Raw genomic sequence first — 23,893 nt, forward strand, 5'->3', positions numbered from 1 at the left:
ACTTAAAAACTCAGGACTTCCTACAAAAGCCACTTCTCAGTTATTATCATAAACTTCCTGAGTCCAGTGTAAACTGAAACTGAGCAAACATGGAGAGTCTGAAACCACTTGTGGTGTTTATCAAATTCAACCTCAACAACACATCTTCTGTCTATGAGTATTTCAGTGATGATGATAATTCAAGTGTTTAAATGTCTTGTCTTGATCTCAAGCCAACTTTAAACTGTGGATGCACCTGCTGACAGCCCAGTTAATGTCAAATTTCATGAGGGTCATCAGATGACATACATCTATTTAACTATACGTTGTACCAGTCCAAATGTATGGGGTTTTGGGTGGGTTTTTTTAAATATAATTCCAGTTTTACTCCACATAAAAAGAAAAGAAAAAATGTTTTTGAAAAAAAAAAAAAAATCCTATTTTTATGTGCAATTTGTAAAAAATACTGGTCAAGACATAAATAAAAGAGCAACACTAACTGACACTGAATCATGTTATCTGCACACAGTTTAAAATTATGTTTATATATTTTTACAAACTGAGGTGTAGAAATTGTTCTATAAAACAAACAATAAATCAAACAAAAGACTGAAGAAAAAAAGACTTAAATGTTTATATGAAGACACCCTTGCACATTGTTTAATTTGCAGTCAATGTGTTTTTAGCAGTTGATAACTGCAACACTTGATAAGAATGAGTGAAGCAATACTCCTATTATCAATTTACAGCAAAGGTTCGATTACAATAACCTTCTCTACAAACAGGCTGGGTATGATGGGTCATGGGATCAATCACCCTCAGTGGATCCTTCGTTTTTCTGTACAAACCAGTGCCATAACTAATATGAGCTGCCTGGGTCATAGGATCAAACCTCTACAGTGGATCCTTTGGGATTTTTCTATCCCAACCAGTGCTCCCCAGCTGACACAACGAAGACTGTGATATGTGCTGTCCTGTCTGTGTGAAAACAGCGTTTGAAATAAGAACTTGTCCGATTGTTCTGACAAGTGAAAATCTGCTCAGGCAAGCAAAATGTACCTCAGTGATTGTCCAGTGGACAAATGAAAATGCAGTTTCATTTTGAGCAATCAAAAACATCATCCTTGTGCTTGAATAAAACAAACCACTTATTTGGCAATACTGGCAGACAAATAAGATTTCTAAATTTACTTGTCCGTGGACTAGTGAAAATTTCTACTTATCACTGTGAAAGTGCATATAAAAGATCCCTTACTACTAATGGAAAACGTATGTTGGGTTTCCTTTGAAGACTGCATGTTTGACATCCAGTAGCCGAAGATGAATTAATCAATGTGCTCTCAGCTGTTACAGTGAAACAAAACAAACTTTTAACTTTCTATGTGGCAGTAGTGGATTACCTCTCTTACTCCCTAGATTCTAAGACCAAATGTGAAAATAATCATATGTAAAACACCAAATAGCAATACAGGAGAGGGCCTCATAAGTTGTATCCAATCCTTTTGTATATATATATATAAACATTATACATGTATGCAATAAAGTATGTTTTCAATCAATCAAGCAACACAGTGTAGTTATATGTTGTGTTGTCCTTCCTCTACAAACATGGAGAAAGGATCAATGTGATGCTCAATCATGCCTCAGGAGATCTCTACCACTCCTCTACATTTCCCTTCAGACTGAAGCAAAAGTGGAAAGCTAACTTGTAGAAAATAAAGTTAAATTTTGTTTTGTTAAACAACACCACTAGAACACACTGATTTAATATTCATCGGATATTGGATGTCAAACATTTGGTAATTTTGACATAAAATTATAGTTTTAGAGAGGAAACCTGCTTAATTTTTCCATTTAATTTTTAGCAAGGTATCTTTAATATGCACCATTCCAAACACCGCATAGCACATACCATGACCTTTGCTATACCAGCTGTGGTGCACTGGCTGGAAAGAGAAATAGCCCAATGGGCCCATTGATGGGAATCGATCCTAGACAGACCGAGCAGCAGGAGAGTGATTTACCACTGGATCTGATTTGTAGAAGTATAACAGTAAAACATTTGCAGGCAAACTTACAGTTTTTACCATTGGTGAGATACAACAGGTTTGAGGTAAGGTTACAGAATAACAGGTATTTATGGCAAGCCAGGTATACACAATTACATCCCTTGTGTTTATTTTCATTACATTCCTGGTGTTTATTTCCATGAAATTGATGTACTCTCTAAATCAAAGTCCACATGTGATGAACTCACACCAGTGTCATGTACCGGGGTACTATGATACAATATCACAGACTGTTTTAAACAACCATACCAATTTTGCTATCTCATTTAGGTTCAGGAATGTCCATCCTGGGTACAGCCTCTGACCTCACTACACTATAAACATTACAGAATACTGAGGGGAGTGATTGATTGCTCCCTTAATTTAGATTACGGGGAGCCATTTAAGATCTTACTATCTTGATACCATTTAATTTCCAATGCTAAGGGGAACTAAAAATTACTGTCCTTGAACTAGACTCTGGAGAGTGATGGGGAGCAACAGTGATCGCTTCTCTTAAACCTTGTGGTCTCATAGTATGTACATGTATATGTTCTGCATCTAGTCTTAAAAGCTAATACAGTGAAACCTGTGTAAACCAGGCACCCAGAGAACCAAGTAAAAACTCCAGTTTTAAGGGGTATCCGGTTTACAGAGGTTATTTTCTGTACTGATATTTTTTTTAAAAAGGACTGTGAAAAATGTCCAGTTTTGAGGGAATTCTGGTTTACAGAGGGTCTGGTTTTGAGGGGTTTCACTGTACAACATCTCGTTAAGCTTCACCACATTCATTATTCAGAACAGCTGTTTCACTGTGACATCACACATTCGGGTTATTGGATTCTCCATTTTAATAACATAACAAAACAAAACACATTCAACATACATCTAATGGAAAATGATATTAGTTACTTGACACATACCAATCAATGAAATGGTTACGGCACCGGTGAGGCAGATGCAGTTACACTTGGGTTGGATGTAGCTAGGTAACAGATGAAATGTTTTGTTTAACGACACCACTAGAGCACATAGATTTGTTTATCAATGGCTGTTGGATGTCAAACATTTTAATTTTGACATTTAATCTCCAGAGGAAACATGCTACATTTTTCCATTATCAGCAAGAGATATTTTATGTACCCGTATACACTTTCTGTCAGAAAGGATAGCACATACCATTGCCTTTGATATACCAGTTGTGGTGCACTGGTGGAATTGAGAAAAATAATGATGTAAAAAATGAAAGTATTTCAATTTTAAAACTTTAATTAATCAATTTTATATTTTTTTTACCTTCACTGTGATGAACTTTTCACTGACCTAGGACTTGCGGTTTGCTAGAAACTGATCTAACATGAAACCTAAACATAAAAGTTGACACCATCGCAAACAAAAAAGTAATACCTCCATCTCACCTTTTTACTTCATAAAGGCGAGACAAAAATAAATCCAGCAAGGAAAATTGATCTTGCAACCTGCTGTACACCAGGCAGTCACTCTACCACTGACCTGTATCCCTCCCCTTCGATTCAGGGCGATTGATTCATACTTGATCGATTCATACTCAACTGATTCATACTTGTTTAATTCATACTTAATTGATTCATACTTGATTGATTCATATTTGATCCATACTTGATTGATTCATACTTGATTGATTCATACTTAATTGATTCATACTTGATTGATTGATCGATTCATACTCAATTGATTCATACTTCTTTAATTCATACTCAATTGATTCATACTTGATTGATTCATACTTGTTCCATACTTGATTGATTCATACTTAATTGATTCATATTTGATTGATTCATACTTGATCCATACTTGATTGATTCATACTTGTTTGATTCATACTTGGATGTGGATATGGGTTGTACAGATCTGGTAAGGACATACACACATGTCTCTGTAGATGAAGGTGTGAAGAGATTTGTTCGAAAATAGCCATTATGCAACCTCGATCATGACAAAGTTCTGTACACATTCCTGTGATGCCACAAACAGCTGATAATTCATAAGTAAACAAATGATTCCGTTCTTGAATTGTTCTGTGAAAATACTACTACAGATATGTTGCTAAATTCGCATTCAGAATTCAGGGTTAACATTGTGCCATTCATCAGCAGCAATGTTGTTATTACATGTATTAATAAAATCTAGAAAATAAAAAATTATAGTAATGCAACTGTAATATCAGAAAAAAACCCCTTTTAATTAAAAGCTCTTCTTTGTTATGACAATGAACTGCATGCAGCAAACTGAAAATTGCCAATGCCAAGTAACAAAATAGTTATTTGCTTTTAGTGCAAAATGTTCCATTCAAAATGGTGGACAATCTTTTTTCTTCTTCTTTTTTAATATGCATGTTATGATATACATGTATATATAATGAGATAATTTTAGTGAAATCACGCTTGTCAGTCCCTTGGGATTCATGTTATAGCATTGCTTAAATGATTCACTATACCGTAGTTAGTTTACTATATACTGAAATATTTTTTTTTATACACAAACATATTTTCTTACCTTTTTCGACAAATGGCTAAAATGTATAGGCATCGCTATGTATAGGCAATCAGTAACATATCGGTGGTACAAACATTTTCTCTGAAGCATTTCATAAAATATTTAGACCTTCCTGTTGTGGGAAATAACATTAAACTCTTAATCTGTTATGAATATTACATGTGCTTGCCAAGTTCCGCCAGCCATGTTGAAAACCTGAATGAAATCTCCCACAGGCCTTGAACTGAAACAAAATGCCGGGTATAACTATATCAGATGGTTCTGTCGAGAATAAACATCAATATGCTCCATAAACTCAATAACAGTATCTTTCATTGTTATTGATAACGTCTGAACCAATATTGGAAAATCTAAATGTCACATTACAAGACCTGCAGTGAGAACAATGGAGTATTTATTGAAGATACTCTCAATAACATCATAAATGGTAGGCTGCAATCACTTTTGTTTCGAACATTTTATGATCTAAAGCTGCATAAATGTTAATGCTTAGAAGAAAAAGAAGAAAAAGAAGAAGAAAAAAAAGGAGTAAAACTTCAAGAAAAAGATTAAGAAAAATATTTTGAATATGAATATTTTGACAACTCTATGTTTTGTTAATATTAAAGCAAGTGTGCAACTATATTCTTAAATAATTATTATGAATTAAAATAAAATGTTGATTATCATGAATAACAAATGTACATTGATGTGCAAGTGTTATACATACTGATGTGCATGTATTTGTTTTTTAAATGCACTTGACAACATACTTAGCTATTCTATCTACGAAAAACCCTATATTTCCTCATTTTAGATATTCAGACAATTTTTTTTGATGAATTATATTTGCAAAATCAGTGAATTACCTAATTCTAACACACATACTTACTCAATACTAAATTTATGTTCCATATGTATTTTAGATTTACTGATTTTTCAATGATACATGTATACTACTTTTCTATTTAACTACTGATATGCTATTCATCAAGTATTAAATCTGTCTAGAACTATTTGCAAATTCTAATTTTTTAAAGAAACAGTTTTTACCACATTACCATTTGGTGGTTTGCATGATTTAAACAGAACAAAATGACAGCTTATGTGAAGTGTTGTGCCTTAATCTACTGTTAAGTTTACGAAAAAAATAGTCTGCAGTGTTTCTGCTAGAAATAATTTTGGGGTATGGCGCTATGAAATCGAATATTTACAATGTGTGTGCTGAATGCAACCGCAGTCAATAGGGGTAAGGAGGTGGTAGTTCCCCCAGAAAGAAAATGGGTTAGGTTTAGGGTAAGGGTTGAGAAAATCATACAGTAATGATGTCATTAATTTTGTCAAAACGTCAACAATTGTTTTTTGGTTTTTTTAAATCTGCAAAATAAATTGGGTATCACACCATACCCATTTTACTCTCTGGCAGAAACCATGGTCTGTGAATTTTTAGAGAATATTCTCTATAGTTTTTAACATGTTAAAAAGAGTGAAACAAATGTTACTGAAATTAGATCATCAATATCTCCATGTGAAACATTCCTCCAGCAACATGTCACTGTTCGTTATAAATGATTAGCCTCATTTTAATTTCTTTTGGTACACCATCTAAAATTGCAGATCAAACACACTTGTCAACTGTCTAAGACAAATCGTTAGCTTCTTAACTAAGCAGGCCACTGGAGGGCAAGATTTAATTTAGTGATAAATGTCTGCCCAACGTGCGAAATGTCAAAGTATTGATCCCAGGCAAAGGACACAAGAGGTTTTGCTGTTCTAGTTAATGTTTACAGTGTGTTTGGTGGTGGGGATGGGGATGGTGGGGATGGGGATGGTGGTGGTGGTGGTGGTGGTGGTTGTGTGTGTATGGAGAGGGGGTATACCAACCTAGATGGGTCACCAATAATTACCCAATGAATACTGATAAAAAAAACACCCCACCAAAATCCATCAAAATCAAATCATATCTTTAAAGCAATGTTTTTGAAGTAATTTTCACCAAAACTGCAACCACTCATAATTATTCACGTGAATGTCTTTCGGAAGTAAGCATTCAAGGAACAATCAGGGGCGGGGTGTAGCCCACTGATAAAACGCTCTCTTGATGCACTGTCAGTTTGGGTTCGATCCCCGTCGGTGGGCTCACTGGGCTATTTCTCGTTCCAGCCAGTGCACCATGACTGGAATATCGAAGGCTGTGGTATGTACTGTCCTGTCTGTGAGATGGTGCATATAAAAGATCCCTTGCTACTAATGGAAAAATGTAGCTGGTTTCCTCTCTAAAATTATATGTCAAAATGTTTGACATCCAGTAGCCGATGATCAATAAATCAATGTTCTCTAGTGGTGTCATTAAACAAAACAAACTAACTTTTCAAGGAACAATCATGATCATTAACCCTCATAAACATGCTAATATACTAACTATAAAATGTTAAGCAATTTATACCACTATAATAATAGATATGACACATTGGAATGAGATGCATGTCCTGCTTCAAGACTACATGTACCGGTATGTATGTAAATACTTGTCAAACATACAGATGCGTCATTTAGACAGAAATGACTAGGACAAGTCACATGGTTTGATGAAATGCTACACAATGTCATAAACAGGTCCACTTGTACTCTCATTTAGTATGAGTGGAATACACAGGAGAGGTATTCAAACCAAGCAGCAGAGATATCGGATTTCAAAACCCCTTTGGAATTAATTCTGGAGGGTTCCTGTTGAAGAAATCTGTTTCTGTGGGCTGTTGTGACTAAGTACGCCCTAAGTAGTGGTCCTCACTGGGAGTTGTTACCCTTGGGCAACCTGTGTGTGGCCTCTTGGTACACTGGCCAGTCTGGCTGTACCTCATCATCACCACTGAAATCACTAGTCTGGCTGTACCTCATCATCACCACTGAAATCACCAGTCTGGCTGTACCTCATCATCACCACTGAAATCACCAGTCTGGCTGTACCTCATCATCACCACTGAAATCACCAGTCTGGCGGTACCTCATCACCACCACTGAAATCACCAGTCTGGCTGTACCTCATCATCACCATACTGGCATCGGTGGCATCGTGGTTAGGCCATCGGTTTACAGGCTGGTAGGTACTGGGTTCGGATCCCAGTCAAGGCATGGGATTTTTAATACAGATACAGACTCCAAACCCTGAGTGAGTGCTCCGCAAGGCTCAATGGGTATGTGTAAACCTCTTGCACCGACCAGTGATCCATAACTGGTTCAACAAAGGCTATGGTTTGTGCTATCCTGCCTGTGGGAAGCGCAAATAAAAGATCCCTTGCTGCCTGTCATAAAAGAGTAGCCTATGTGGCAACAGCAGGTTTCCTCTAAAAAAAACCAGTGTCAGAATGACCATATGTTTGACGTCCAATAGCCAGTAAGATAAAAAAATCAATGTGTTCTAGTGGCGTCGTTAAATAAAACAATTTTTTTTTTATGATACTTGGGTGCACATGGAAATGAAGCTCTGTATCTCTTTGGATCATACACCCATTCATTCACATGGCTTCAGTAACCTCATTACTGATTAAATGCTGCTGATATTAACCATATCTAGTCTGTAAACAGATACGCCATACAAATATGGACAAGCGATTGATTACACTTATGTACATGTGTTGTGACATGTAAAACTCATGCACATATGCTACCGGTATGTGTGACTCAGTTGTACATGTTTTCAAAGTTGCTCAGTTTGGGTCAACATAACTCTATTCTTGTTCTGTTTATCCTACTGACATTTTGAGGTGTTTTGACACAAGCATGTGTGTATTGTTGTTTATTGTTTAAAGTTTGTTTAATGACACCATTAGAACACACTGATTTATTAATCATCAGCTATTGTATGTCAAACATTAGGTAACTGCAACATATAATGCTATATTTTTCCATTAGTAGCAAGGGATCTTTTATATGCACCATCCCACAGACAGAATAACACATACCACAGCCTTTGATATACCAGTTGCTGTGCACTAGCTGGAATGTGTTTATTGATAAAATAAGTCCACATTGAATTTATGAAGAAGAATTTTTATTTTTTTTGTTTATATTCATTTTAGGTTCAAACATAATATCCAGGGCACAGATCTTAGCCATTTGAGGCTGTCTGTCTACAAAAGAAGTTTCTAAAAAGTGTGTTTTGTTTAACACGACCACATATGCACTAGAGTGCATTGATTTGCTAATATTCAGCTATTGGAAAAAGAAAGAAAGAAGTGTTTTATTTAACGACGCACTCAACACATTTTATTTACGGTTATATGGTGTCAGACATATGGTTAAGGACCACACAGATTTTGAGAGGAAACCCGCTGTCGCCACTACTTGGGCTACTCTTCCGATTAGCAGCAAGGGATCTTTTATTTGCGCTTCCCACAGGCAGGATAGCACAAACCATGGCCTTTGTTGAACCAGTTATGGATCACTGGTCGGTGCAAGTGGTTTACACCTACCCATTGAGCCTTGCGGAGCACTCACTCAGGGTTTGGAGTAGGTATTTGGATTAAAAATCCCATGCCTCGACTGAGATCCGAACCCAGTACCTACCAGCCTGTAGACCGATGGCCTAACCACGACGCCACCGAGGCCGGTCAGCTATTGGATGTCAAACATTTGATAATACTGACATATAGTCTTAAAGAAAACCTGCTACATTTTCCCATTAGCAGCAAGGGATCTTTTACGTGCACTGTCTCATAGGCAGGACAGTACACACCACAGTCATGGGGCACTGGTTGGAATGGTAAAGAGGTGGTTAATGGTTAGCTGTTAGTGGTTTATGAGACGGAAGTCAGTTCAGTGAAGTGGTTTTACACCGTTTCATTGAGCTTTTCAAACTTGCTACATGTATGGGTTGTAAACTTAGCACCTATGAGCCTTATTAAGCCTGATGATGTAACCTCTACACCAACAAGGCTGGTGCACTACTTCTGCTAACCATTACACAGAGTAAAACCAAATATTCACATTCAACAGCTTAGATATCCCAAATGGTAACAAATGTAAGTTAAATAATATTAATAATAATTATATTGTGAATTTAAACTAACTCGGTAACTGTCCCCATACCAGAATATTTCAAATGCCGTACTAAAATTCATTAGTCCCAATAAACTAATGTTTAATAAAAGTCTAGTGTGAACAAAAACTTCTGCTAAATGTTTTTAATTATTATAATATAAATTGGTAATTGTCAACCCATTACATATAAATAAAAACTGAATTTGGTATTTACTAAAAAGGTTAATTTGGAAACAATAAGTAAAAATAAATTCAATTTGATTAAACATCTTTCAACACAATTTATAAAAATTCTACATATATTTTTTGTCCAACAAATACTGACTGTATGATATATATATACACAGTGTTATCAAGAAGAAAAAAAGAAGTTTAACAACACCACTAGAGCACATTGATTTATTAATCATCAGTGATTGGATGTCAAACATTTGATAATTTGACATAGTCTTTAGAGAGGAAACCCGCACTTATCAAGAAGGTAGGGTAACTGGAGCAATTATTCTGGAGCTCAACAACTAAATGAAACATGTGTTTTGTTTAACAACATCACTAGAGCACACGGATTATTGGCTACTGGATGCCAAACATTTAATAATTTTGACATATAGTCTGAGAGAGGAAACCCACTACATTTTTCCAATCAGAAGCAAAGGATATTTTATATGCACCATCCCACAGACAGAACTAAATAACGACCCAGACCTTTCTAAGACGCTTCATAATGCAATGTTAGCTGAAATGAAGCTCCTTCTCTTTTAAATAAAATGGCTATGCCCCCAGGCCTGACTTGGCTCTCAATGACCCTGTTAAACACAGACATGAAGTAAAACAGGATCCTGCCAGTCTGTCACTTCATATATCACCTGTCCATGGATGTACTGACTGGTTTAGTATTACAGTACGCATGTGCACGTGTACCTGTGACTCACCTCTCTAGCGGTTTTTTGGGGGCTGGACTCTAGAGATTTGGATTTGACTTTCTTTGAAGAACAATGTTTCATCATTTGTATTATGTATTTTCTGAGATCAACACACTGAATCCCAAATCAAAGAAATCCCTGGTCAGACGGGCAGACACACATCAATTTTCAGCCAAATATACATCCACAGTGCATCCAAACTTGTAGTATCACATCCATTGTGTTTTGCACAGAACAGGTGTAGAAATCACCATCTAAATTCAAATTGATTCACTCATGGAAGTTCTTTCAATAAAATTTTAAAAAATTAATTTTAAATTAAAAAACCCCAATATTGTTCCCAATATATTTTTAATTCCTTTTTTGTCAACTGTGTGTATATGTAGCTTCATGGTAGATGTACAGTCCAGACACAAAGCAGACGGAAAATCTCACAGCAGACGTACAAATGACAAACAGACGTGTTGCCCTTCCTTCACTAAACAGTGATGTAGTTCTGTTGGCTTGGTGACAGTTTTATATTATAAAAATCTATTGACAAAATATAAAAATCCTCAAACACAGATTAAAATTATATTTTTAAATTCTTAAATGATCAAACTCTTCGCTGTGTCTAATCTGATGGCTAACATGCAGTTTATGGCAGACTCAGGATCTCAGGGCAGACGGACTACTGATTGGCAGACATGAAGCCCTTCCTCCACAAAACAATGAGCTGGTCTGGCTGGCTTGGTGACAGCTTTATCGGCATGAGAAACGAGGTGGGCACACTTCCCTTCTTCATCTCTTTGAGGACAAGCACACAGCCAGTGTTTACTTATGGAAATACATTCATTATATGAACATCCAAGACAGACTCAACAAGGTGTTACTCAACTTTTTCCCCCCTCATTATAAGATGTGTATGTACAGATGTGTATAGGCTTCAAAGAATTGCGATATTCAGGTTTTTCCATTAGCATTCATTTCTTCAAAACGCACCCACCAAGTAATTTATTGCACGATCCTTCATTAAATGCACCATGTTGACAGTGACACAAAAATGGGATTATCAGCTTGGCCAAATCTGCATTTGCCATGCAGACTATCAACATGTGTATTTGTCTAAAACATTCTTGTACACCTACCTTGCCTTTAATTAGATGGAAACAACTGCCAGACTGTGTACTAACTACATGTAAATGTAAATGTCAGTGTATCTGTTTTTCATCTCACAATAATACCAAGTCCATCCCTTTAACAAACAAAAAAACCCACACTATTTGTTGTAACGTGAATGACTCGTAAAAAAAAATAGCCATGACTCAATCACTTCAGCCACAATTTCTTCTTCCTTTTGTACCCTTCCTTATACCAATGTAACCAAGAGATTAAACACTATCACAATGGACAAAAAAAAGAAAGAAATGTTTTATTTAACGATGCACTCAACACATTTTATTTACGGTTATATGGCGTCAGACATATGGTTAAGGACCACACAGATTTTGAGAGGAAACCCGCTGTCGCCATTACATGGGCTACTCTTCCGATTGGCAGCAAGGGATCTTTTATTTGCGCTTCCCACAGGCAGGATAGCACAAACCATAGCTTTTGTTGAACCAGTTATGGAACACTGGTCGGTGCAAGTGGTTTACACCTACCCAATGAGCCTTGCGGAGCACTCACTCAGGGTTTGGAGTCGGTATCTGGATTAAAAATCCCATGCCTCGACTGGGATCCGAACCCAGTACCTACCAGCCTGTAGACCTATGGCCTGCCACGACGCCACCGAGGCCGGTTCTATCACAATGGAGAATTGGGTTAACAGCAAACAATATTCTTTTGATTTTATGTCACATAGAATTGCATGTTTGGACAAAAGATATTAAAGAATGGCATGAAACAGTATAAACAGTAATGTGGATATTCTAGCGCTCGCTTGAGGTGCTTGTGTCACAGGATCGAATCACCTTGGTGGATCCATTTAACTGATATGTTTTTTTCTCAAAAATGTATCCGGTTTCCTCTGATGACTACTAGTCAAAATTACCAAATGTTTAACATCCAACAGCCAATGATTAATTACTTAATGTGTTCTATAGTGGTGGTGTTAAATAAAACAAACTTTAACATTAAAAATATATATGTGTGTGTAGTCTGTCTGTGGGATGGTACATATAAAAGATCCCTTGCTGCTAATCGAAAAGAGTAGCCCATGAAGTGGCGACAGCAGGTTTCCTCTCTCAATATATGTGTGGTCCTTAACCATATAACTGTAAATAAAATGTGTTCAGTGCGTCGTTAAGTAAAATATTTCCTTCCTTCCTTCATTCTAAATAAAACGTGAAAGTCAAAGTACTTACATGTGCACTACATGTAGCCGTGGAAACTAAAATCATTTCCAGAAATGAGCACATTAGAGTCAGAGGAGGGTGGAAGGCAACAAGAAATGTGTTTAGGTCCGTTGGGATTGAACTTATTGCTTTTTAATTATTTAATGCAATTTGTTTTTTAGGGTTCTTTCGTTTGTTGGTTTGGGGTGGGGGAGGGGTGTTTCAGGGTTGGGTTTTTTGGGTGCTTCTTTTTGTTTTTTGGGGTAGATGTAAAGAGTTACGGTATGATTATTAAGTTAGCTTTTTTTTAAACAGTACTTTTCAACATTCTAGTTTCATTCTTATGAACCTAGCATACAAACTATTTATGTATGTATATATTCATGCACGTAAACATATATACACCAATATATTTTATACTGTAGTGTCATCATGTTTTAAGTTACAACATATAATGATACTTCACAACATACTAATTTCATTCTTGTGAATCTGGCATCAAAAGTATGTTGTGTGTTTTAAGTATACATGTATATTACAACATATTTGTGATACTAGATTCACAAGAATGAAATTAGGATGTTGCAAAGTATCATTGTTTTTAGGGAAGTTACTTTACTTGTATATATACTACCTGGTTAAAAAAACATGGTAACCCTACTATAAAAACAACACAATTTCAGAGATACTTCCTCATAAACAATTTGTCAGCAAATGCTTTAGAGATTTTTAGAAAGTTACGACCAACTTTTAAGCATCATTATTAAAATAAAGTTTGTTTTGTTTTTCATCACCAGAGCACATTGATTAATTCATCATCGGCTATTGGATGTCAAACATTTGGTCATTCTGACTTGTAGTCATCAGAGGAAACCCGCAAACTTTTTCAATTAGCAGCAAGGGATCTTTTATATGCACTTTCCCATGACAGGAAACATATACCATTGCCTTTGACCAGTTGTGGTTACAATGGTTGGAACGATAAAAAAACAAAACAATCAGTTAAATGGATCCACCAGGATGATTCGATCCAGCAACGCAAACACCTCAGGCGAGCACTCAAACAATTGAGCCAAGAACTAAGAGTCAGACTCCGTAATGCTTACAAAAATAAAAGTGCATATAAATTAGAACTGACTTACTGCCATAATATATTAAGACACCCATCGGCCATACTTTTAAAAGATGATGAGGTGTTCTTAACAAATAGTTTTAGTTTAATAATTCTGTCAGAATAGTTTTTATTAGTATTATTATTATTATCCTTCTTTTTATTTACTTTTTACTAATACTCATATAAGTAATTATTAACAATGCTTTAAAATCTAAATTAGCCCTGTGGTAAAGCAGTTGTCTGATGCGTGGTTGGTCAAGGATCAATCTCCATCGCTGAGCCCATTGGCCTATTTCTCATTTCAGCCAGTGCACCATGACAGGTTTATCAAAGGCCGTGGTATGTGCCATCCTGTCTGTAGGATGGTGCATATAAAAGACCCCCTGCTACTAATGGAAAAATAATGGTCCAGCATGTACTTACATGGAGTTGGACAAGAATACTGGATCCAAGTACACAATTACAATTACCCAGAGAGAATTTGGACAAACGAAACTCTTTTAACCAAACTCAAATAAAAAACTGAGGCAGGATTACATTGGACAATACAAAGGAAGGATGGGCACAAAAAAGACAGCAGGATAACAACGGATGCAGACCGACCTTTACCTCCCAGACACACGGAAATTGCTATCGAGTATCCCCTGGGTTGTCATACCACGATCTGAACTGATCTGGCCCTTACAAGGACCCCTATGGGCAACCTAAGGAGACATCTCAACACCAACTAGGTCCTAGTAATGAGTTACTCTCGGCAAACTAAGTTTAAAAACATATATAGCTTCCACTTTTCCATTTCATGGACCGATCAAAAATGCTCCAAATTTTCTTCATTCTAACTGTGCATCCTTTTCCCTTTGGCATTAATCCTGCTGGATATTCCAAATTCCATAACACCCAAACCAACCCTCTGCCTGCTACCGACCCTGGTTGAGCTCCTGGTACTCTCTTTTAACTGCCAGTGCAGACGGTCCCTTCTTCCACCCACTCCAACCCTTTCCTGTCCTGGACAGAGGAGCCTGCCAAGGCCGACACCTGTGTCTATGACAGGCGTGCACTAAAACAGCTTTCTCTGAATGTGCACGTTAAACCCTATAACATAACATAACATAATGGAAAAATGTAGCAGGTTTCCTCTTTAAGACTATATGTCAAACATTACCAAATGTTTGACATCCAATACAGGGCTAGCTCTGGCACTCGCCAAATTTGCCAATTGCGAATTCTGAAAGCAGTTGGAGAATTATATTTTAGTTTGGCGAAATAATTACATGTAATAATTGACTCTTTTTTTTTAGAAAATAACTGACAATTTCTGCAATTTTTAAAGTTTAATAGACAATTGGGCGAATTGTTTTGCTCACCCAGAGCTAGCCCTGCAATAGCCGATGATTAATAAATCAATGTGCTTTAGTTAAACACAAAAAAATTTAACTTTCAAGAACTGATGAACTATAGAACCTGGAGGACATCATTATCACACATTGTCAGATAATTTATTTACAAATCCAGGAGAATGTAAAACATGTCTGAAATAGGTTCACTTTGATAAATAAAAAAAATACACAAATGTGGCCAATTCTCTAAACACTGCAGCCATGGGCACATGCCACCACAAGTAGTTTTCTCATTTCCAGATTGACAAGCGCTTTAAACTGAGACTCCTGTAAACAAGACTGGATCATCAAACTTGTAATATTTAGACTGAGGGATAGCTTCCTGGGAAACAATTTGCTCTCCGTAGTCCGCTAACCACGGCTAATGTGGCCAGTGGGATTCTTCATTTGGTCAATTATTTGTTAAATCCAAGAAATAATATTTGATGAGTGTACAGTATATTATGAGTGCTGGTCCTAATGTCGTATTGCTAAGAATTATTAAACCAACACCAATGTATGGCGAACAATCTTATTAACCATTTTAACAACACCTGTATTTGTGAAGGTTTTTTTTAAAAAGAAGAAATATTCAACTTATTGGTTAATAACAACATTAATGAACAAATGGTTTTACGACACATCAGAAAGAATAACAAATTGTCATTCTAGGGTAGGAGAATGGGATCCACATAAGATTTTTTCCCAATCTGACCAGTACTCTATAACTGTCATATCAAAGGCTGTGGTATGTGTATGAAGTGCACATACAAGATCCACTGCTGATAACTAAGAAATGTAGCCTGTGTTGTAGAGTAGGTTTCTTCACAGCTTGTTCAATATCTTTGAAAATAGAAGGCTGTTGGAGAAAAGCCGGCTTTAAGTCTGCTAGGGGTGGGACAGAGTCCAGTGGTTAAGCACTCATTTGATGCGTGGTCGGTTTGGGATTGATCCCTGTCAGTGGGCCCATTGTTCCAACCAGTGTACCACAACTGGTATATATATATATATATACGGTCATGGCACGTGCTATCCTGTCCATGGGATGGTGCATATAAAACATCCCTTGCTAATGGAAAAATGTAGCGGGTTTCATCTCTAAGACTATATTACCAAATGTTTCAAATCCAATAGCTAATGATTAATAAATCAATGTGCTCTAGTGGTGTTGTTAAACAAAACAAACTTTAACTTTAAAGTTTGCTAATTTTGCACCATCTTGTCATAAATCAACAAATCCCCTATCTTCAACGAATCGTAAAGAAAAAAAACCCTCATTATAACATTTTTTTTTTTTTATCCAAGAGTGAAATCTTCATAAAATACTTTCACAAATAAAGAATGTGTACTTGGATACAAGTACTTGTCATTTCCTATACTTAGGACTACTGTCCAGACATCTGGATTTCACAGTAACAATTGTTTCTGGCAACGCGTTGGTAGCATGTCGGTAAAATCATGGAACTGAAATTTCGTTTCCCATGATTATTATATTGAGTACAACTATTCAACAAAAATAATATCAACAGTTTCCAATGGGTTCCTATGATCACAAGGCACGGAACCGATACAGTGTTTCCAATGGAGTTTAAAATCCTATGGCCTGCTGTCTATTAGTGTTAGGAATCGATTGGAATTCATCTTCAGTAATCAGTTGTAATTAGTTTTCACCAATCAATCCTTTTGATTATACAATTGGCAGAAATTATATGAACTTGAGATGGATTTAAATTATTAGACCATATACCTATTGTGATGTTCATTGGGATAGACTCCACAAATTGCATTTTCTGTTTTCTCTCAGAATATTATACCATCTTCCAGTTTCAATCGAAGTTTCACATTACATCTAGAACATGTAATGTGAAACTTCCGATTGAAACTGGAAGATGGTATAATATTCTGAGAGAAAACAGAAAATGTCTTATTTGTGATCTCGACGAAATTAATTGGAGATGAATATCATTATATATTTAAATGTAACGATCCTGTATTATTAAATGTGAGAAAAAATATACCTGATAAATATACGAGACATCCAAATATATTTTCATATAATAAATTGTTTAATAGCAAAAGTATGTTTATATTAAAGAAGTTATGTCTGTTAATAAGAACTATATGTGAGAGAGTACCTCCTCCACGTTAAACTTCCGCACATGTGCATTTATATTTGTTATTATATATCTGTACCACATTCTTCTCTATGTACTGTAATCCTACAGTTTATGTTAATAAATTTCATTGTCATTGTCATTGCTAATTTGACTTTTAATACCTACTCAGTGTCTGAAAACAAACACCAGAATATTTATATTAATTCCATCATTTGAACTGCACCAATCGACTGGATTTTTATAATTGATCATCATATCGGTAGAACCCAACTGATCTATTTTTTCAATTAAAATCACTAAATCACTAAGTCAACTTTACCATAGAGGTCATACAAACGAAACTACGGTAATTCATTTGGTACACTAATCTTGGAGCTAGAAATTGTAGGAATTCAATGAAACTGTGAAAAGCACATTTTGATTAAAACTATAAAATGCACATTTAATGAAAACTCTGAAAATGATACCACTAGAGCATACTTGATTTATTAATCACCGGCAATCTGATTACAATTAGCTCTACTGGGTCTACCCTGGTAGATCTAACAGCACTGCGTGGACTCTCATGTCCAGGTGACATTTCATCTATAAATAACAATTCAAATATCGACCAATTACACTTGCCATTTATAGCATTATTCGGGAGCATACAAATTCTAAAAATATCGGGCGAGACTATTTATGTAATAGGCGAACTTGTTGGTCTATTTCAACATTAAAAAAACAGGAGGGAAAGTGCAGTAATAAACTCTGGATTGTATACTAGTATAAACAGATTTTATGGCTATACCATAATGGGGTTTTTTCCGTCTTGAAACTAATTTTATATAAAATTTTATATTGAAATTAGTTTCCGGCATACTTCGTAATTCACCCGAATCATATCGTATACCCTCGGCATAATCCCGAATGTTTTAAAATTCTTTTCTAATCACTGGCATGATTTTGCAAGTAAGGTTTTGATTGGTCGAATAAAAGGTCAACTGGACATGAGCTTTAACGGGCTGCTGTTAGATCCACATGTAATAGTGGAGCTAATTTTAATTAGATTGAATCACCGGCTATAAATCTGTGAAATGCACATTCGATGAAAACTGTGAAAAAGACGTCACTAGAGCACATTGATTTATTAATTATCGGCTATAAAACGTGTGAAATGCACATTTGATTAAAACTGTGAAATGCAATTTTTCTCATTGATTTCCACCACTGCTGTGATTAGCTAAAGCACTGTACGTGTAGTCATGCCGTGTCCTATGTACCATCAATATTTATTTCTGGTGGAAATCCTGTCACTGAAGTCATCCAAATATAAAAGATGTTGTCTTGTTGTCCCAAGAGGAACATATACATGTACCTGTACATACAACATTTGTTACAATCTAGTTTGTGAAACAACAGCTTTTTGTAAGGAAACCAAACTGAGGGGAAAAAGTTATCCACATCACCTGAATACACCTATTCACAATTTACTTTACAAGCAAGACCAAACACATATTAAGTCTGCAGTCTTCCTTCCTTTTTCCTTATCCCACATCTCTCTCCTATTCTTCCCTCCCTCTCTCTCATTCCCTCTCCCTCTCTCTCCTACTCTTCCCTCACTCTCTTATTCCCTCTCCTACTCTTTCCTCCCCCTCTCTCTCTTATTCCCTCTCCCTCCTACTCTTCCCTCTTTCTCTCTTATTCCCTCCTACTCTTTTATCTCTTCTGTCTGTCTGTCTGTCTGTCCATCTGTCTGTCCATCTGTCTCTCTCTCTCTCTCTCTCTCTCTCTCTCTCTCTCTCTCTCTCTCTCTCTCTCTCTCTCTCTCTCTCTCTCTCTCTCTCTCTCTCTCTCTCTCTCTCATTTATTCACTAGACTACTATGATGAATACATATGTATTTAATATTTTTCTCACAAGCATAATTGGCATGTTAAAAAAAAAAAAAAAATCACCTGTAGATATATAAATTTATATACTAATAACAAAATTATATATATTTTAATATATACGTGTATATTAATAACAAAATTATATATATTTTGTCCGGTTTGTTATAGGTTTGTTTACTCACTGAGACTCAATTATTTTTAATTCTGACTTAAACAAATACATATATGTAAAAGTAATACAAAATTCCACCAAAAAATCCTCAAACCTTTTCTTGTGTCAAAAACCTCAAGTACATGTAAGAGTGCAAATTTAATACATCTTTGTGTCTATAGTTTGTGTGAAAAGGGAACCGCAAACGGACTATAGGGTCAGATGTTTTCCACAGATGAATTAAAAAAATATTATACATACATATATTTATGTTCTTGTAACAACATTTGTAATTAACCCAGAGCTATCTCTCTACAGTTCAAATGTATACAAGGTCAGCAGGTCATGAGTGTCAGCTCGTGTGGCCAGTATGTAATTATCATTAATCACTGGTACCTAATTAAGTAATAAGATAATCAGTGACAGGTCAAGTTGACAACCTGACAACTAGTTAATTATTAATCAGGGCAGACTTAAAGGGGGTGTTTGGCTCAATTTGAAAAACACATTGACTTATTAATAACCAGCTAATGGATGTCAAACGTTTGGTAATTTTGAAATGCAGTCTTAGAGAGGAAACTCACTAAATTGTTTCATTAGTAGCGAGGTATCTTTTATATGCACCATCCCATAAACAGGACAGTGAACATTTTGTTCAGTATCACATTGCGATTCGCTAAGCAACTTTTAGAGATCGCTACACAAAAAATAAAACATTAGATGCTAATCAATTTTCAACTGACTAGAAATATCACTAATCAAGATTTTAAAAATAAAATGTTTCCTGCAAGATAGCACAGACCACAGCTTTTGATAGGCCAGTTGTGCTGCACTGGCTTTAACAAGAAGTAACCCAATGGGCCCAGCGATGGGGACTGATCCTAGACTGACAGCGCATCAAGAGAGCACTTTACCACTGGGAAAGAAAGAAAGAAGTGTTTTATTTAACGACGCACTCAACACATTTTATTTACGGTTATATGGCGTCAGACATATGGTTAAGGACCACACAGATTTTTTTAGAGGAAACCCGCTGTCGCCACATAGGCTACTCTTTTACGACAGGCAGCAAGGGATCTTTTATTTGCGCTTCCCACAGGCAGGATAGCACAAACCATGGCCTTTGTTGAACCAGTTATGGATCACTGGTCGGTGCAAGTGGTTTACACCTACCCATTGAGCCTTGCGGAGCACTCACTCAGGGTTTGGAGTCAGTATCTGGATTAAAAATCCCATGCCTCGACTGGGATCCGAACCCAGTACCTACCAGCCTGTAGACCGATGGCCTGCCACGACGCCACCGAGGCCGGTGTTTACCACTGGGCTACGTCCCGCCAGGCACACAGAGATACCAGTTCATGTTCATTTACATAGTGATGGTGGGATTGTTTTATTAGCCTTTCTTACAAAATTAACACCACACATAACCGGGTATTAATGAAGACGGGACAGGCTGGTAGGTACTGGGTTTGGATCCCAGTCGAGGCATGGGATTTTTAATCCAAATACCGACTCCAAACCCTGAGTGAGTGCTGCGCAAGGCTCAATGGGTAAGTGTAAACCACTTGCACCGACCAGTGATCCATAACTGGTTCAACAATTTTTATTGTCCCAAATCGTCAAATATACAACAAACTAACCTGTACTAATCAACAACCTGTCTTTAAAATGCCACTTCTTGATACTCTCTTTAGACAGTACTAAACCAAATAACTTTCAGCTGGGTCAAAGTTCGAGGTGCACCCAACTTTTGATAGAGCAGTTAATAGCACAAGTCCTGTGATTGGTGATAAATGTCAGTGTGTTGGTTGTAAAAAAAACATCAGTTTCATCTGGGCAAAAAATGTATGCAATTTTATTTCATCTAGTACCACTGTGTCAAGTAGCCTTGTGCTTGAAACATGTATGAGGTACCTGTAAAAAAAAGTACTCAAATTTTGTGTGGAACTAGGGTAGTCATAGATGCTACCCATTATCTCTGAAACGAGCAGCTTCACCCCCAATTTTTTCTGATTCACTTTAAGGGTGAGGGGTAGTAGTATTTATATCTGTGGTGTATATGTCGATTAATATGCTGCAGGTAAGAGTTTTATCCACATGTTACTATTGTCGTCTATGGGATTTGGCTGATAACACAGGTTTGACTGTATATATATATATTAGACACGTACATACATTATTATGTTTTAGGTAACCCTAACATAGCCAGAGGGATACATGGCTACTGGTATTGCAGACGAAAAGCAACAAAGTTTTGCCGGAACAGGTTTAATGGATGTTGCTGCATTCGTGGCCCGTTATTCCTGATGAACTTGTGCTTTAAATATTTGCCCAAACGTAATCACTTCTTGCCAGCTGGGAAGGTTAATGCCCCCTCCATCTAGTATCTGTGTATGACTATGACCCTGATATGACTTTACAACCACAGTGTCATGACACCCTAATCACCATAATACACTACATTTCTTACCATTCACTGGCGTAGCCAGGATTTTATATTGGAGGGGCACTGACATTCGTTGGGGGCAAGGGAGGGGGGGGGAGGGGAGGGAGGCAACTATGCTGTCTATGAATCATGTTGTGAGTCATGGGGTTATACCAGTGTTACAAGTTACAACCCTCCATCTATAAGAACCACACCAGACCTACAGTAGACAGACTGGTTGGTAACATTAATCAATGCAGATGACTACATACTGTGTGATTTTTTAAAAAGTACACTGTATATCCCAGACAACATACATGTACTGTACATGTACCGACAACATACATGTACTGTACATGTACCGACAGCATACATTTTCATACACTGTCAGCAATCACAAAAACATCACTGTGAGTTAACCAAATTATTAAACTAAAAATGGACATACACATACACACATATTTCGATGGGCAGAACTCTCTAGCGAAGTGCTGCTCATGACAGGTATGCTTGAACAGTTTTCTAATGGAAGCAAGGTAAACAGTTCCAATACCCCTTCCACAGACATGCATAACACATATATATTCAACACAATTAATTAATGGCCAGTGCATAGTTATGGCATTTTTCTTTAAATATATGATAAAATAAAACAAAAAACATACACTGATACAGCTTCTTCCAATTGTAAGTGTAGACATTGTGGCATGTTTTCAAACTTAATGATTTAAGCAACAATTTACAAGTGAACAAAATGACACATATCATTATGAACCAATGCATAACAAATCCTAGCCGAATGCACATTTCGGTAGTTTTCATAAATGAATGGAAAACCCACCATGGCCAAGATTTTTGTGTGTATTATCAGGACTTTATATTGCACCAAAGCTGAGGCAATAAAGGGTGTGCCCAATATAAGTATGTCCAAAATAAGTAAGCCCAAAATAAGTAAGCCCAAAATGAGTAAGCCCAAAATAAGTATGTCCAAAATAAGTAAGCCCAAAATAAGTATGTCCAAAATAAGTATGTCCAAAATAAGTAAGCCCAAAATAAGTATGTCCAAAATAAGTAAGCCCAAATTAAAAACAAAAATGCTAACCTCAGATTGTTTCACCTCAAAATCAATGGAAGGAAGGAAGGAAATGGTTTATTTAACGACACACTCAACACATTTTATTTACGGTTATATGACGTCGGACATATGGTTAAGGACCACACAGATATTGAGGGAGGAAACCCGCTGTCACCACTTCATGGGCTACTCTTTTCGATTAGCAGCAAGGGATCTTTTATATGCACCATCCCATAGACAGGAAAGCACATACCATGGCCTTTGACGTACCAGTCATGGTGCACTGGCTGGAGCGAGAAATAGCCCGATGGGCCCGACTGACAAGGATCAATCTCAAACCGACCGCGCATCATCAAGTGAGCGCTTTACCACTAGGCTATGTCTCGCCCCCAAAATCAATAGAATGTTAAGCCGTAACATTTTAGTGTAAAATAACTTAAAATGCATTTCTGAATATGTACAACTCTTTACCAGCTATTAACATTACTGCACTAAAAAAATTAAAAACACCTTGGTGTGCTCAGAACAAACAAGACAATCTGTTGTGCTCAAATTAGTGAGATCTAAAGCCCTGATTATGGATCAGATTTGAGTGAATCAATGGTTAGAAGTCATCTGTCATAAAAACTTCCTAAAATGATACGGCACTAGAAAATAATTACCAAAACTAAACTGGCCCTTAATTAATAAATGGAAATGTTTTATTTAACGACACACTCAACACATTTTAATTACGGTTATATGGCGTCGGACATATGGTTAAGGACCACACAGATATTGAGGGAGGAAACCCGCTGTCGCCACTTCATAGGCTACTCTTTTCGATTAGCAGCAAGGGATCTTTTATATGCACCATCCCACAGACAGGATAGCACATACCACGGCCTTTGATATACCAGTCATGGTGTACTGGCTGTGACGAGAAATAACCCAATGGGCCCAC

General features: G+C 36.6%; 1 protein-coding gene across 5 annotated transcripts in view; it reads right to left on the reverse strand.

The window, feature by feature from the left end:
* LOC121380488 (nostrin-like) overlaps nt 1-23,893 on the reverse strand; it is a 79,665-nt gene that overhangs the window by 36,597 nt on the left and 19,175 nt on the right. Inside the window, exon 1 of one of the 5 annotated variants that reach the window (XM_041509313.1) lies at nt 10,514-11,576. The exons of the other annotated variants lie outside the window; for them this stretch is intronic. Coding sequence (XP_041365247.1) covers nt 10,514-10,588 — 75 coding nt within the window. The 5' untranslated portion in view covers nt 10,589-11,576. Of the gene's footprint in view, nt 1-10,513; nt 11,577-23,893 lie in introns of those variants that run through there. 5 annotated transcript variants of the gene reach the window in all.

The sequence above is a fragment of the Gigantopelta aegis genome, chromosome 9, assembly GCF_016097555.1.
Source record: "Gigantopelta aegis isolate Gae_Host chromosome 9, Gae_host_genome, whole genome shotgun sequence".
NCBI classification, from domain to species: domain Eukaryota; kingdom Metazoa; phylum Mollusca; class Gastropoda; order Neomphalida; family Peltospiridae; genus Gigantopelta; species Gigantopelta aegis.